We start from the raw sequence: 18316 nt of genomic DNA, 5'->3' as shown, positions 1-18316 counted from the left end.
CAAAATCTGTCAATCCAACTTTCCTAAATGGATGTATTTCTATATTATAGCATTGCATAATTTAGATTTACATATTAAATGACAACAAGCTAAACCTTTGAATTATTTTAGAATAGCTCTGCCTTGATTTCTTGCCATTTTTTTATTTGAACAGTTCAAATTTATTGTAGTCTACCTAAATGGATTCATTTTATTTGTATATTAAAAGAGATCTTACCAAACCTTGTAATCATAGTTGAATAGTTCTACCTTGATTTATTTGCATGGTCAAAATCCGTCAAAGCCTACCTACATAAATGGAAGTATTTGCATTTTATTGTATAGTACAGTATAGTATAATATAGTATATAACCTAATATCCCTTTACATATTTAATGAGAAAACTTACCCTTTCAATTATTTTAGAACAGTTCTGCCTTGATTTCTTTCCATTTTTTTATTTGCACTGTAAATGTGCATATTAAATGAGATCTCACCAAACTTTTTTTATCATTATAGAATAGTTCTCCCTTGATTTATTAAATATATATATATTTGCACGATCAAAATGTATAGTAGCCTTCCTAAATGGGTGTATATAAAATTTATACTAGAGAATATTATACGGTCAATTTACATATTAAATGAGATTGTGCTAAACCTTTTTTTTTCTAATTGTAATATAGTTCTCCCTTGATTTCTTAAATGTTTTTGATCTGCACTGTCAAAATGTCTAGTAGCCTTCCTAATTGGATGTATATGATTTGTATACTTTAGTATTGTATAGAGTAAATTTGCATATTAAATGAGATCTAACAAACCCTTCTTTTTTTTATCATTTTAGAATATTTCTCCCTTTATTTCTTAAATGTTTTTGATTTGCACTGTCAAAATGTCTAGTAGCCTTCCTAATTGGATGTATATGATTTGTATACTTTAGTATAGTATTCTGTACATTTGCATATTAAATGAGATCTAACCAATGTTTTTTTTTCTTTATACGTATTTTTAATTTTATTTGCATGGTCAAAATTTGTCATAGCCTACCTAAATGGAAGATTTGCACATGATAGTACGCTACAGTCTAAATACAGGATATATTTGCATATTAAATGAGATCTAACCAAATATTTGACCTCTTAAAAGTTTTAAATTTGCAGTGTCAAAATGTAAAAGCCTCCCTAAATCAGCATGTATCAAAAGTATAGATTTGCACATTACTACACAATTGAATCATTATTTGATATATCAGGGTTTGCAGATGTGCACATGTAAATATGTGTAATGCCTATTTGTACAGTAAGATAATACACACAGATGTCCATCACTGTTAATCAATGTGTCTATATGCATACAGTATCTATGTCACAATGTGAATCAGCATTTTAAATCCTGTTTTGAACCCTGCATGGTTTTGTGTGCATTTATGTATTTGCATATCAATGTTTACCTGCTGAAGGGAATAAACCTGTGCACTATAAACAAACACTATTGATATGCCAAAAGGGGAATATATCACATTTCTTTTTTGCTATGCCGTAGTCAACTTTCTTTTATAGACCAGTCTCTGTTATTTAACAGTCCTGTTATTTTCAAGGCGTAGAATTAATCAGGAATGTGTTATTTTCTCATGCTGTACTCTGATGTACTTTAATATGAGCAAATTGCAATAGTAAATAAATAAGTGAGTGGTGAATAACAAATTGCTCAGCAGGTGCCTGCAGCTGTACTGTTAAAGGAATGTACTGGATTCAAAACAAGTCAAATAATAATTTACTCATTTACTCACCTTCATGTTGTTCCAAACCTGTATGACTTTCTTCGAGTTAAATCACCTTTAAATGTATTGATGTAAAGGACAGTCCATAGAGACATGTAACCATTCGTGTTTGTTTTCAAAGGTTTATGCCACTGCAGGGTGGTGACGGTTCCTAAGGGCCCCTTGCTCTGGGTCGAGGGCCAGCCGCTGTCTCTTCGCTGCGATGTATCAGACTACGAGGGCCCTAAAGAGCAGGACTTTGAATGGACAGTAACACGAGAGACCGAAGCTGCTAATGTGATTTCGACATTTGATCCCACGTTCTCAGACCGCTCTCTTGAGGACCGCATACGCCGTGGGGACATTAGTATAATGCGACTGGGGGACAGTGCAGTGGAACTAAGAATCAAACAGGCTCGGGTTACTGATAGCGCCACCTACAGCTGCAGTACTCCAAGCACAGACTCTGTTATTAATGGAAACTATAAAGCGACTGTCCAACTGCAAGGTGGGTATTTGTGTTCAAGGGTGTTTTTGAATGCACGTGTTTGTTTTAGGATCTGCTTTTGCTCTAAAATATTTATATAATGTTTATAATATGGGGTGTATGCTGAGACAAGGATCACTATTATAGACCTTATTCATGCTAGCGCCATCTTTGATATTTAATGGGGAATACATCTCTTCAATGGCACGGGTGGTATAAAGCTGTTTAAAGCTCCTAGATCACATCTGATTTTCCACAATTCATGTTGTCTGGAGTTCTTTGTCTACTGAATGTTCTTGAAAATATGTTTTTTTTCAATGTTTTGCTCGCGGTACGATCCAAAAACACTTGAAACTGCAGTACAGCCCATTGAAAAAAAACTTGTCTGTCCCTCACAGCCTTTGTTGTCATTCCCATCAAAGATGGTGCTAGTGTGAATAAGGTCTAATGTTTTTGGTAGGATAGTTTTCTGCTACACTTCAGTGTGTAATTAGCACCATTTGTGCTACGGACATGACTGATGTATGTCAAATCATGCAGCTTTTTGTGCGAGGATTGTTTCAACTTAGCGATTAGACTTATGTTTTTTCCCTCTTGGGATTCCCAAACAAATTACTCGTATGAGACGATTCTTTTGAATCTATAGCACGAAACACACCGCTTGATCAGTGCAATCTGATTCCTGAAGAAATGACTGTTATGAGACGAGTCTTTTGAATCTACAGCACAAAACACATCTGGATCAGTGTAGTCTGATTCATGAACAAATGACTCTTATGAGCTGATTCTTTTGAATCTACAGCATGAAACACATCTGGATCAGTGTAGTCTGATTCATGAACAAATGACTCTTATGAGCCGATTTCTTTTGAATTTACAGCACAAAACATACAGCTAGATCAGTGTAGACTGATTCATGAACAAATAACTCTTATGAGCCGATTCTTTTGAATCTACAGCACAAAACAAACAGCTGGATCAGTGTAGACTGATTCATGAACAAATAACTCTTATGAGCCGATTCTTTTGAATCTACAGCACAAAACAAACAGCTGGATCAGTGTAGACTGATTCATGAACAAATGACTCTTATGAGCCGATTCTTTTGAATCTACAGCACAAAACAAACAGCTGGATCAGTGTAGACTGATTCATGAACAAATGACTCTTATGAGCCGATTCTTTTGAATCTACAGCACAAAACAAACAGCTGGATCAGTGTAGACTGATTCATGAACAAATAACTCTTATGAGCCGATTCTTTTGAATCTACAGCATGAAACACACAGCTGGATCAGTGTAGACTGATTCATGAACAAATAACTCTTATGAGCCGATTCTTTTGAATCTACAGCACAAAACAAACAGCTGGATCAGTGTAGACTGATTCATGAACAAATGATTCTTATGAGCCGATTCTTTTGAATCTACAGCACAAAACAAACAGCTGGATCAGTGTAGACTGATTCATGAACAAATGACTCTTATGAGCCGATTCTTTTGAATCTACAGCACAAAACAAACAGCTGGATCAGTGTAGACTGATTCATGAACAAATAACTCTTATGAGCCGATTCTTTTGAATCTACAGCATGAAACACACAGCTGGATCAGTGTAGACTGATTCATGAAGAAATGACTCTTATGAGCCGATTCTTTTGAATCTACAGCACAAAACAAACAGCTGGATCAGTGTAGACTGATTCATGAACAAATTACTCTCATAAACCGATTCTTTTTAGAGAATGACTTATTGATATGCAAAAGATACATTTTACTTGAAATTATCCAAGAATTGATACAGTGTTAAATGTACGCATTATGTGTTTTGTTATAATAATGTTATTGGTATTTTATAAATATTTTTTTTTATCTGCGTAAACAACTTTAGCAAGAATCTGTTCTGTTAGAATATGTATTATTTTGCACATATGTTCTAATAGGCTGCTAAGGGCAGTAAATCCGATTTACAGTATTAGTTCCTCAAATGTACAAAAATAATAGTTAATGGAACCATTTAAGATGTGGCTTTGGTGTCCAAATTCATTTTGGGGCCACTGTATGTATTTTTGCACTACCATTCAAAAGTCTGGACTGAAGTTGTTTCTCATGGTCTTCAAAACGTTTTGATCTACTTCTCGATACTTTGTATCTTCTTGTGTCTTCTATTGCAGTTGTTCCTAATAGTCTAATTGTAGCACCTGAGGCCCCAATCCCTGTTGTTCCTGAGGGTGGATCCATTAGGCTCCTTTGCAACGTCTCTCGTAACTTCATGGAGGGAATTTACCTGTCTGTTACCTGGTCGGTCAAGAAGGAACCATTTCTATTGAAGGAATTACTCACCTTTGGTCCTGATTTGGGTGTGACGGTTGGAGACAGCTCCATGCAACGCTACACAGATGGTGGAATCCGTCCAGAAATGGGAAGTGGAGTATCACACAGTCTTGTGCTCTCCGGAGCGCTTCCGGAAGATCAGGGGATGTATGTGTGTATGGCCGGACTGTGGACAAGGCAGCAGGGGGTCTGGGACAGGATTCAGGAGAAATCGGTGGAGATGGGGGAAGTTGCCGTCACCCCTACAGGTTAGTGTACATCATAGTTACCTCGGTTTTTAAGTGCGTCAAAACAGAAGATGCAAATCTGTAGAAATAAGCCACGACACACTTTAAATAGTCCATAAACAATATAAAACACCCCACAACACAAATTAATGACTTGAAATGGAAAGTTTATATTTATATTTATTAACAAAGATTAAAAGTGATTAATTCTGCTCTGTTGTGGACTATTTTTGTTATGTTGTGGGTAGGACTGCACTCAAATAACTTTAATAACTCTTTGGCTGATTCAATCGTGGATGGTGGTTCCATGTGTTTAAAATGAGTTTTCTTAACTTAAAATTACTATTTAATCTCAACACAAACACTGTGTGTAGAATTAACCTAGTTGTATTGTGTAAAACCAACACAGTTAGATGTGTCAATGTAACTATGTTCTAAGAACACTCTAATTTAGTCTTGTTGAATGAACTTGCATTTAGTTTGTCATATCAACCATTTAAAATGTGTCAAAACTCTTATTATGTTGAGGCAATTGTTAGATTTTCACCAGTTGTTTGTTACTGTAAGTGCACAGAGCCATGAGCTCATAGTCTTACACATATACTGGTGGCCAAAAGTTTGGAATAATCTACAGATTTTGCTCTATTGGAAATAAATTGGTACTTTTATTCACCAAAGTGGCATTCAGCTGAGCACAGTGTATAGTCAGGACATTAATAACATGATAAATGTCTATTACAATTTGAAATGTCTTAAATTACTTCAAAGAGTTTTCGTCAAATAATCCTCCACGTGCAGCAATGACAGCTTTGCAGATCTTGTTATTCTAGCTGTCAGTTTGTCCAGATACTCAGGTGACATTTCACCCCACACTTCCTGTTGCACTTGCCATAGATGTGGCAGTCTTGTCGGGCACTTCTCACGCACCTTACAGTCTAGCTGATCCCACAAAAGCTCAATGGGGTTAAGATCCGTAACACTCTTTTCCAATTATCTGTTGTCCAATGTCTGTGTTTCTTTGCCCACTCAAACATTTTCTATTTGTTTTTCTGTTTCAAAAGTGTCTTTGCAATTCTTCCCATAAGGCCTCCTGAGTCTTCTCTTTACTGTTGTACATGAAACTGGTGTTGAGCGGGTAGAATTCAATGAAGCTGTAAGCGGAGGACATGTGAGGCATCTATTTCTCAAACTAGAGACTCTGATGTACTTATCCTCTTGTTTAGTTGCACATCTGGTCTTCCACATCTCTTTCTGTCCTTGATAGAGACAGTTGTGCTTTGTCTTTGAAGACTGTAGTGACACCTTTGGATGAAATCTTCAGTTTTTTGGCAATTTCCAGCATTGTATCACCTTCATTCCTCAACACAATGACTGATGAGTTTCTAGAGAAAGCTGTTTCTTTTTGCCATTTTTGACCTAACATTGACCTTCATACATGCCAGTCTATTGCATAATGTGGCAACTCAAACACAAAGACAATGTTCATTTAACAAATCAAATAGCTTTCAACTGTGTTTGATATAATGGCAAGTGATTTTCTAGTACCATATTAGCAATTTATCATGATTACTCAAGGATAAGGGGTTGGAGTGATGCTGCTGTCTAGATTTGATAAAAAATGTTTGTTTTTTTAATAGTGATGTTGGTGCTGTTTTTTTACATCAGTAATGTCCTGACTATACTCTGTGATCAGTTGAATGCCACTTTGGTGAATGAAAGTACCAATTTCCTTCTAAAACAGCAAAATCTGCAAATTTTTCCTAACATTTGCATGCTAGTGTACGTGACAACTTCATGCATTTAAAAAAAATAAATTGTGGATAATGTTTTAGCGTATTAAAATAAAGCTGTTGGAAATGCTAATTATCTGAAAAAATTTAGTTTCATCATAATATTTTTCTGTTTAATGTCGACACGTCAAATGTTGTGTCACATGACAGACACACACATAACATTTGTCTAATATAAAGATAAGATGCGCGGATTGACGGTCTCAGAAGTGGAGGCAACTGAGATTTGTCCTCCACCACCCGGATTGAGGTAAGTAACCACGAGGACCAACTAAGTGGTGGGAATTGGGCATTCCAAATTGGGGATAAAAAATGAAAAGAAGAATGTTGTGACGCTCACCATTTTCTCGGTAAAAGGCCATTTGAATGGAAACCAGCAGCAAACATTTGTTTACGCATTCCCACTTTGTCGATAACAGAACAGCGCAAAAAGTGGATGGAAACAAGGTTAGTGACTGAAGGAGATACTCTAATAAAATACTTCCTGACACATAACTCAAAGGAGCAACAGATACAACACCACCAGTACAAATACATTATTACTTATGTTTTATTGCATGCTAAGAAACAGACAGCAAATGTACACCTTGTTTGGCCAACACAAATGGGTCATGTGTCAATTCAACCAGAGGTCCACTAATTTCTTTTCTGGTGAAATAAATACATAAATGAAGATGAAGGCTAAAATATTAAATGCCATGGATGAATATTTACTGAGTAATACACTATTTTGTAGAGGGGGATCAAAATGGCAATTTTCACCTATGATTTTGAAGAAAACCACATTAATAAATAACCTTAGAAAGGTGGCAGCATCATTATTTAATTTTTACACAGAGATTGGTAAGTCTGTTACTAAATCCAGTTGAATTTAGCAATCCTTGTTGCATGATATGCCAACGGTGACCGTTCAGAAATTGAAAAAAGCACTTTTTTGTATTCTTTTTCCAAAGTTGTCATGCATGTAACTCAAGAAGTATTAAAGATATCTTAATATCCTTTTAGATACTGGATCAGAATAAACTTTCCTTTTTGGTATCTTCATGTTTAAGTCCCTATATGGTTCAGTCCCAGAGATATGGGGCTCTCAATGTGGCTCCATGAGTAAATAGTTCAATTGTACACATTATCATTGGTCAGAAACCAAATGTGAGTCACTTTGCATACAGATGATACTTTCTATCTTTTAAAGAGGAATGTCTGAAGTACAAATAATGTTGAAACTAGAACTGTATCTTGTTTCCCTCTATCAAAACAATTGCATAGAACATACAAATTTTGAGCAATGTCTCTGTCTCAGTGCCAAAAATGCAATACAGTTGATTGAAATTCAATACAAGGTAAATTCCTAGTTTTGTAATATTCATCCATGGCATTTAATAATTTGGCTTTCATCTTCATTTATGTACTTATTTTCCCAGACATATTATTTTATCAAAATCAAAATTGAGGTGGGAGCGTCTGGTTGAGGTGAAACAGAATGACCCAAACGGATTAAGAAAACTTTCATTTTACAATTTTAGTGGATTGCATGCTGTGTAATTAAGTTGTGCAAAATGTTCAAAAATGGTGTTGCTTCCGAATAAATTAAGTAAATTGAACAAGCTGCAAGAATATTTTCTTCTTTTTGTTTTTTGTGCTGCGGATGTAAAACTATGCAACATTGTGAATATTGCTATGACTTTAATTGGCTTTTTATTTGGCCATTAAGTTTCCCAAAGGCTGTGTCATTAGTCGTGCCATTAGATTGTGCAAGTGTGTGCAAAGACATTCATTTGGAGATGGAGAGAAAATGAGAAAACGAGAGAATGAGTTTTGATTATGGCTGTTCGCTTGAGTGCAATAACTACTCTTTTGTGCAGTTTTATCTTGTTTAATGTCTCCAGACCTTTCTCACAAACTGAGCTGTTTGAATCTTCATTGCTGGCGAAATTCCTGCCCGGTAACCATATATACTGTCAATGTTACTGCAGAGTTTTTAATTAAAAAACGAGAAGACTGCGGGTGTCCGATCTCTAGAGATCCAGCAGACGTTACACAAACACAGACTCTCAGTGTCTTCGTGTAGTTTGAGAAAACTCTGTAATCTCTATACAACTTCTGGTTACATTCAAAGTACCAGAACAGTGATTCATAAGAAAAAATTTGTTCCCCAATAAATCTTTTAGGATTAGATATTAAAAAAAAAAAATCTTTTGAGAAATTAAACCAACAACCCTAAAAAAATAAAATAATACCAAACTATAATTCTGTCATAATTTAAGTCAAGTCAATTTTATTTTTATTGCACCTTTCACAACACACATTGTTTCAAAGCAGCTTTACAGAAGATCAGCATTAACAGATGATAAAACGAATGTCTATAATGTCGATGAATCATCATTGTGTAATTAGATAAAATACAATTGTTAATCGTGTTTAAAAATAAGTAATTAAATAATAATTGTATTAATAACCCCAGTGAGTGAGCTGAAGGCGACTGTGGCAAGGAACACAAAACTCCATAAGATGTTGATTAATGGAGAAAAATAACCTTGGGAGAAATCAAACTCACTGTGGGGGCCAGTTCCCCTCTGAATAACATCATGAATATAATGACAATATTACTTATGTATAGTGCAAGTTATGCTATGATTAAACTAAGTAAGTGTTAAGGGTCAGTGTTTAAACAACGATTTTGTATGAACTAAGATTAATGACTAATGTCTTTGAAGTCCATCCTGGATTAACTGCAGAAGTTCACATAGATGCAATTGTCCTTGTTAGTTGGCTGATGAAGGCTTTTGTTGGCAATTGTTAGTCTATGTATTCCATTTAAAGATCTTAGTCCATCAATAGACCGAAGTGATGCAGGCAGAGATCAGGGATGTGAAACGCAGTTCAATCTGGCCGATAATTTCGGTGAGGTTCGGTGTGATCCATCCTAAATCCAAGGTTCAGACAATGGCATATGAAGTATCCCATGTCTTATGGTTGGAGTTGGCATCAGTTCATCCTTTGTAGTCCATCATAATAGACTGAAGTGATGTTTGGCTGGCACTGGCTGCATTTAGTCATCATCATTCAGCGACACAGCAGTGGAGTCCAACATGAAGCAGGAATGGTGCTGGATCCAGCCGGTTCTGATGACCTCAGGATAGGAGTCCTGGGGTTGAGACAGGGAAACAAATAAAATAATATAAGCATAGATGCCATTCAATTTATTGCAGAGATATAAATCATGATCAATGTTTCTGGTTCCGGTAGACCCAACTAAAGCAGCCTATTTGTGGGTTGGAGGATAAATTAGGTGTATGTCTGGCTAAATGGATGAGTCTTTAGTCTAGACTTAAACTGAGGGAGTGTGACTGCATCTCAAACAGTGTTAGGGAGACTATTCCATAGTTTAGGAGCCAAATATGAAAATGATCTACCTCCTTTTGTGGATTTTGATATTCTAGGAACTCTTACCAGGCCAGAATTGTGTGATCATAATGAATGTGATGGAATATAGCATGGTAGAAGGTCACTTAAGAACTGCGGAGCTAGACCATTCAAAGCTTTGTACGTAGTTAACAGAATTTAAAAATGAATACCGAATTTAACAGGTAGCCAATGTAACGATAAAATGGGGCTAATATGATCATATTTCTTGGTTCTTGTTAGCACTCTGGCTGCTGCATTTTGAACCAATTGAAGTTTATTTATTGATCTTGCTGGACATCCTCCCAGTAATGCACTAATAATAATAATAATAATCTAGTCTTGAGGTCATGAACGCATGAATTAGTTTTTCGGCATCAGCAACAGAGAGCATGTGTCTGAGGTGGAAGAATGCTGTTCTACAAACATTGGTAATTTGATTTTCAAAGGACAGATTGGTATCAAATATAACACCTAAATTCTTCGCTGTTGAAGATGATGTAACAGTACATCCATCGAGAGTCAAATTATATTGTAGTGGCTTATATTTAGAGTTTTTTTGGTCCAATAATTAGTACCTCTGTTTTGTCAGAATTGAGTAGAGGGAAATTTCTGGCCATCATATCTTTTATTTCATTGATACACTCTGCTAATTTAGAGAATTGTGAAATCTCATCAGGTTTTGAAGAAATATAAAGTTGAGTATCGTCAGCATAACAGTGGAAACTTATTCCATGATTCCTGATAATATCTCCCAGGGGAAGCAAATACATGGAAAAAAGCAGCGGCCCTAAAACTGATCCCTGTGGCACTCCATATTTGACTTTTGTTTGGTTTGACAATTCCTCATTTACATAGCAGACCGCTACCACTTTGTCTAAATATGACCTAAACCATGCTAATGCAACTCCACAAATGCCATCATAATTCTCCAGCCTATTCAAGAGTATGTTGTGATCTATCGTGTCGAATGCAGCACTAAGATCTAAAAGCACAAGAAGAGAAATGCAGCCGCGATCAGATGATAAGAGCAAGTCATTTGTAACTCTGGTAAGTGCAGTCTCTTTTCTGTGATGAGGCCTAAATCCTGACTGAAATTCGTCGTATATACCATTTGTCTGTAAAAATGAACATATTTGGGGGGAAACTACCTTTTCTAGTATTTTTGACAAACGGGAGATTTGAAATCGGTCTATAATTAGCCAGTTCTCCAGGATCAAGTTGTGGCTTCTTAATAAGCGGTTTGATAACTGCCATTTTAAAGTTTCTTGGGACATGTCCTAAGCATAGCGAGGAGTTAATAATATTAAGAAGAGGTTATTAAATTACTGGAGATACCTCTTTTAAGAGCTTAGTTGGTATAGGATCTAACTAACATGTTGTGGCTTTTGATGTTTCTATAAGTTTTGTTAGCTCTTCATGACCTATGACACAGAAGGATTGAAGTTGCACGTGAGGAAAATTATTAGACACTGTTTTCTGAAGTGCTATTACAGATGATTGCATAATTCCAATTTTATTTCTGATTATTAAAATTTTATCTGTAAAGAAATTCATGAAATCATTACTCTTTAGTCATTTACTTGCCCTCATGTCATTCCAAACCCTTTGAACTGACTTTCTACCGTCTGAACACAAATGAGTTATTTTACTGAATCTTTATGCTGCACATTTCCATTCAGCAAAAGCAAATAGTGACCTGTTGAACTTAAAAAAGGACCAAAAAAGTGCAATAAAAGTGGTATGTAGGACTTGTGCATCTTCTATAGTCATGCAATAAGTTGTAAGTTATAAGTCATGCATCACGTTTTGTGACTAAGCACCTCTCAAATTTAATTCACACTTTAAACTTGTAGTATGAACTTCTCTTTTTCTTTGTCACTAGAGATGTTCAAATAAATTTTTTTCAGAACGAGCCAGAGTACCAATGCTTCCTTAGTTCGATATTCAATACTATTTAACTTTTTACTCTAAAAATGGTGTCCAAAATACATTCATTAAAACTAGGGATGCACCGATCTGAAAATGTTTAGCCGATATGAAAAAAAACTAAATGCCCTTTTTAAATTCTATAGAGGTGTAACGGATAATGGAAAATCCCATCCAGACCGTTAGAGGGTGCCGCTTGCTTACACAATGCTGACTGAAGCACTGATTGCAATCTATTTTTAAACTTTTAAGCTTTTTGATTCGCTCAAGACCATATTGTGATTTCAATCTTAACTCAATCAATCGTGCAGCCTTAATAGATATCATACCAATGTCTCAGAAGTCAAGGTTTGCTGTTTTCAAAGCATTTTGGATGGTTTTACCTCATGTATAGGTAAGTGCCGCTTTCATAATTGTCACATAACTACTGTTTTTCCTCATTAATGTGAAAATGAGAAGGAATACAAATTAGATATTACATGTTCTTTGGATTGCCAAACCTTCTACATTCTGTGGCTATCATTCTATTGTGCATTTCAATTCAATTAGTTTTACGAAGTAAAAGTAGTTTTAACTAATTAAAAATGAACCATTGGTTTTCCATATAGGCGTTTTCATGCTTATCCGATTTGCCGATGGTTTTAATTTAGTAATTAATTGGCTTTTAAATATCGGTGGCTGATAAATCAGTGCATCCCTAATTGAAACTGTAATTCCAACATAATATTGTATTATTTTTGTCAAATAAAGTGCTACATAACATAGCATGTGAGACATTGCTTGAATATAATACAATTACTATAGATATATTATTAGTAGTAATAGTAGTAGTAGTAAAGTGAATATTACATAACTATACTGTAGTAATACATTTGTCATAATTCTTTCCATTTAAATGGAGCTTTTATTTTGACAGAAGCTTTTATTTTGAAGCCATTTCCGTTTCTGTGTGTTTTTGACGGTAGCTTCTCACCTCTGGAAAAGCAGGTCGCTACATGACCCATTGTGATTATTTAACTGCAAAAAGCTGCTATTTAATTAAATAAATATGTAGTCTGTATGTGTTGCACACTACAAAATGAATTTGTGCTCTGGTGGCTTTCATCTGCTACAAACAGAGCGCACGATGGTCATGATGGTGTTTTCCGTGTTTGAGCCTAGGAGCTCTAAAAAGGATGAGCAGCAGGTCTTGTCACAACATTCACTTTGAAGAGGGCAGCACATGTTAACTATGCATTTTATCAAATTAAATCACAGCCTTTGCAGTTTAATAATCACACTAGGATATAACATGATTATAATTTGTGTGCTGAATGTTCCGTAATGTCATTCTTACGTCAGAATGTATGTTTTTTTTGGTATTAAGAGCATTTGTATGATAACGAGTACAAGTACATGACCCCTGGATCGGACCCGATACTAGTATCGGTATCAGGACATCCCTATTTGAACATTGTGAGGATGAATAAAAACTACAGTGTTTTCATATTTTGGGGGGGTTGAAATATACTTTTAGGTCACACACTGTGATTTGAATGACTTCAGTTCCATTTCTGATATGTGTGTATTTTCTACCTTTTCTTTTAAAATTGTCAGCAAACTCGCTCACTGTTCAAGTCCAGGACAGCACCACGTTGTCTTCAGGAGGTACTCTACTCCTCACCTGTTCGATTACCACTGACGACGTGCCCACAGTTGACCTGGAAGTTACGTGGTTGTTGAATTCCACCCATGTGTTGGCGCACTTGGGTCGTGGCGGTGTGCTGGCCAACACGTCTGATGTTGTGGAAATGAGACGTTTGGGGAAATGGGATTTCCAGATAAAGATACACAGCACAGACATGTCTGACGTGGGACTCTATTCGTGTAAAGTGAGCGTGGATACAGCACAACGGTGGGCGATGGTACAAGGCTGCAGAGAAGATATCTGCCCCCGTCCGAGTTCACGTCACTAAGCAAAGTAAGTAGACCAGCGGTTTGTAAAATCCAACTCAAACATATCAACACAAATTATCCTGATTGCATCACAGATGATGCTACTAACTTAACAACATTATTCAGTTGCATTACAGTAGTTCACCTGTTTTCTAAACATTATATATTTAATAAGTAGGGCTGGGTATTGATACAGATTTCCCAGTTTTGATTCACAAGCTCTATTCGATTATGTTTCATTAGGATTTACTGTATTCAATAATGCATATTAAAGCAATTCTCTCTCAGCTAATGCTGTAAATTATACAGGTAAACTTCTATCTTTGTACATTATGAAAATATGAATAAAATAAAAAAACAACTGTGCCTAAACTATGCAGTTCAATTGCAATATATTTAAAAATATAATAAATAAAACAGCCAAAACTGCTGTAAATTGAATATTTATAAAATGGAATAAATTGAAACATTACATAAAATATAAAATGTTACTATATAGTAGTGATATATTTCTTTTGCAATTCCTTCAATTTCATCCATTAATTAAATTGAGCTTTTATTTTGAAGGAAGCTTTTATTTTGTATTGAAGCCTTTCAGTTTCTGTTTGTTTTTGACGGTAGCTAATCACTTCCGGATAAGCAGATCGCTATATGGTTTAATGTGCTTATTAAACTGTAAAAGGCTGTTATAAAACAAAAATCAATATATAGTCTGCATGTGCTGCGCACTTCAAGGTTAATAAGTGTTCTTCTCTCTTTAATCTGATACACACAAAGTGCACATTAATTTAAAGTGTGCAGCACATGTAGACTGTATATTTATTTAATTAAATCACAGCCTTTGTGGACTAGGACATATCACATTTTAATTGTAGTATTTTTGCATTCATACATTAATTTGATCCCAAATATGTAAAATTCCGTGGCATTGCGTATTTTATAGTTTATTCCGTTTTTATGACTGTATTCCGCAATTCCTTCAGTGTTTTCTACATTGCGAAATCATTGGGCCTTACCAGCCCTATTAATGAGATATATTGTCTAAATTGCTTAAAAGATATTGCATAAAGGTGCGCTCCGTAATTTTCTTGCTTGTTGCGATGACACCTAGTGGTGTAGATGCGGCATCACACAAGTTCTCAGTTACCGATCTTGTCAGAAAAATGCTGTAATCGCGGTCAGCCATGATTAATTTATTCCGCGATGTGAAAGTGTCCAATTACTGGGGATTTTTTTAAATAATGTGAGTAATATTTGGCTGGTCATGTATTCTAAATATGGTAGCGCTCATTAATGTGCGGTCAGCTACATGTGTAGAATAAAGCAGCTATTTCTCTAAGACTGATGACTAGAGTCGTCATTTTAAACATATTGGTCAGATAGTTTACGACTACTATATCTTTGTTTAAAAGTTTAACAAATACATTAGAAAATACATTGAAATTTAACGTAGTTCATTTTTATTAGTCACTTGTTGCATAGCGAATCCCTTTTTCTACCAAGTGTAGATTCGCTTGAGTATAGTTAAACTCCTTCAAGCCTCAGAACTCTTGTCGTAACTCTTGTCAGGCACAGCCAAATTAACGTCTTTCCTTTTTGCTGAAGTTTCATTAATATTAATATAAACAGCCGTAGGGTTTTGCATTATGTGGCAAATTATGACATTTTGTGAAATGCCATCTAAAGTTCTTTACAGATGAATAGAAATGTGTTCTGCTTTACCTAGAGCTTCTACCCTCATCCGTAGAATATTAATTTGATGTTGATTATTTGGTATTTAAATGACATTACAAATCACAATATGATGTTTACAGAAATAGCTTTGCATATGGCCTTAGGTCATCTTTTAGAAGACGGTTCTCACAAGATTATGTTTTTCTGTCGGTCCGATGTAGATCAGACCTCTTTTTTTAGTGTTCTTTCTACCAGAAAGAAGTCTTTCCCACTCTTTCTCAAAAATTGCTCAAAGACCTCTCTCCAGTCTATTATTGTGGTATAATCTGTTTCAGATAAGCCTACCGCTAAACGGCGCATAACCTAATGACCTTATTCCATTTAATCAAAGGTCTGGCTGGTCTTACTTTAGCACTGGGGTGTTAATAAGACATGATCTGTATTTGTCTCTTGTTTCACTCTTCAGTGTGTGGAAGAGTAATGAGACGGTTGTTCTAAAGGTTCACACTGTCTACAGCTAATGCATCAAAGGCTGTGGGTGGTCATACTGATGGACGACTGCTGTCTAACTTTACAGGCTAAAAACCAGTTGTTCATGTTAGAAGCTGGTGGAAATCGTTCGGGATCCCAGTGTCACTGTGATTAACAGGAGAGCCTAAGGCTGTTTATTTCATTGTGAACTAAGGAGAAAATTAATTAAAGGAATTGTTCAGCCTAAATTATGATTCTGCCAAACCTGTATGCATGTGCAACACAAAAGGAGATGTTTAGTTGGATGCTTTTTATACAGTGAAAGCTGAGTATGTGTCAAGCTCCAAAAATGACATAAAGCATCATAACTGGGGGATCTGGGTATGTCATTGAGTATTGACGCTGACTACGACACCTGGAGTCGTGAGTTTGAATCCAGGCGTGCTGAGTGACTCCAGCCAGATCTCCTAAGCAACCAAATTGGCCCGGTTGCTAGGGAGGGTAGAGTCACATGGGGTAACCTCTTCGTGGTCACTATAATGTGGTTCTTGTTCTTGGTGGGGTGCATGGAAGAATGTTTTGTTTATAAACACCTGCACCGTTGTTTTACCAAAGCACTCCTGTGTAATAATTCTGCTCTGACAATTCGCCTTAAACTGTGACCATATGTTCAAGGTTCTTATAAAAGAATGGGAAAACGATGGTGGATTGTTGTGGAAATTACTAATATGACTTCACAGCTCTATTAATGTCGTGTATGGCCTATTTGTCCTGTGTACGTACTGTATAGACAGGGCCCCAGACTAAAAAATGTATTTAAGAGCCTTTGGCTTCTTCACTGAAATATTAAGGAGCCAAATGGCTGATTTTAGTCACCAAATCGCAGTTTTTCTCGATTTAGATTGCTGTTCAGAAACAAGATCTGAAGAAAAGACATTTGATAATCCATTCATCGAAGGTTCAATAAACCGTATATATTTGAGATATGTATATATGTATATTTAGTCCCTTTTATCTCTTAAATGTTCACACCCCTTTCATAACTTATTCAAATATAAGGGATAATACATGTTTTTTTATTTAATACTGCTAATACTTCACAATCTACATTACAGATATTTACAGAAAGTATCGTATGCATATAGTAGTGTGTTGTCTTCTTGAGCATCAATGAATGTTTATGTTGTGTACAAGTCCCTCAATTGTCCTAAGTGTCAAAAGCTTGATTTTTTTTTATATATATACATATATATATATATATAATTTAAATAGTTGCCTTAGTCTTTCTTTACTGTTACCAGATGGTCCAGACACCGAGTCAACATTGTGCTACTCCAATCCCAATCAATGATTACCAGAAGAAAAAAGTGGTACACAATACGGGACTTTTAATTATAAAGAAGCCCGAAATACACATTGGACTTTTATTTTGAAATGTCTGCGCTCCCAGTTGTGAGCTCACTGATGGCTGATTCGCTGAGAAAGTGAATCTGATTCAAACTGCTAACCTGAGCTCCTGAGTTCAAACCCTCAGTTCTTTTCAAGTGATTTATGAAACGGATCCGGTTCAAAAGAGTCATTTGTTCTTGACTCTCTCGCACTGGGTTTTTTGTTGCGTGCATTTTTCTGTTAGAGTTGAGGTCCTTTTTTTGTTTTGCTTGTTTAATTTTGTTTTGGCTTAGTTTTGTTTTGCTTCACTTTGGGTAAGAGTTCGGGTTGTTTAGTTTTGTTTTACTTGGGGTTAGAATTAGTTTTTTGTTTTCTTTCGGGTTAGAGTTTAGGTTTTGTTATATCATTTTGGGTTAGAGTTGAGGTTGAGGTTGTTTTGCTCATTTAATTCTGTTTTGCTTCACTTTGGGTAAGAGTTGGTGGTGTTGTTTCTTTTTGGGTTAGAGTTTGGGTTCTGTTGTTTCTTCTTTTTGGATAGAATTTGGATTGTTTCGTTTTGGCTTAGAGGTTGGTTTTGTTTTGAGGACGTTTTTGACTTTGAGTCGGGATTGTTTAATAAAAAAAATTTGTTGGTGTTGAGGTTGCTTTGTTGTTGTTCTTGTTTCACTTTGTTTTGGCTTTTGTTTTGCTTCACTTTGGGTAAGAGTTTGGGTTTAGTTTTGCTTGAGGTTAGAATTCGTGTTGTGTTTTTTGTCATTGTGGGTTAGAGTTTGGGTTCTGTTTTTTTGTTTCATTTTTTTCCATTTGGTGTAAGAGTTTATCTCATTTTTGTGTTGGAGTTGAGGTTGTTTTGCTCATTTAATTCTGTTTTTCTTCACTTTGGGTAAGAGTTTGGGTTGTTTAGTTTTGCTTGGGACTGGAGTTTGGGTTGTGATTTGTT

General features: G+C 35.6%; 1 protein-coding gene across 1 annotated transcript in view; it reads left to right on the top strand.

The window, feature by feature from the left end:
• The window catches only part of ptgfrnb (prostaglandin F2 receptor inhibitor b), a 38880-nt gene that overhangs the window by 207 nt on the left and 20357 nt on the right, over nucleotides 1-18316 (top strand). Inside the window, 4 exon segments of the mRNA XM_052127408.1 lie at nucleotides 1881-2246; nucleotides 4400-4807; nucleotides 13504-13783; nucleotides 13785-13867. Of these exon segments, the coding sequence (XP_051983368.1) occupies nucleotides 1881-2246; nucleotides 4400-4807; nucleotides 13504-13783; nucleotides 13785-13867 (1137 nt within the window).

The sequence above is a fragment of the Xyrauchen texanus genome, chromosome 5, assembly GCF_025860055.1.
Source record: "Xyrauchen texanus isolate HMW12.3.18 chromosome 5, RBS_HiC_50CHRs, whole genome shotgun sequence".
Taxonomy (NCBI): domain Eukaryota; kingdom Metazoa; phylum Chordata; class Actinopteri; order Cypriniformes; family Catostomidae; genus Xyrauchen; species Xyrauchen texanus.
The sequence above is the reverse complement of the archived record's forward strand: the minus strand, read 5'-3'. Positions and strand labels throughout refer to the sequence as shown.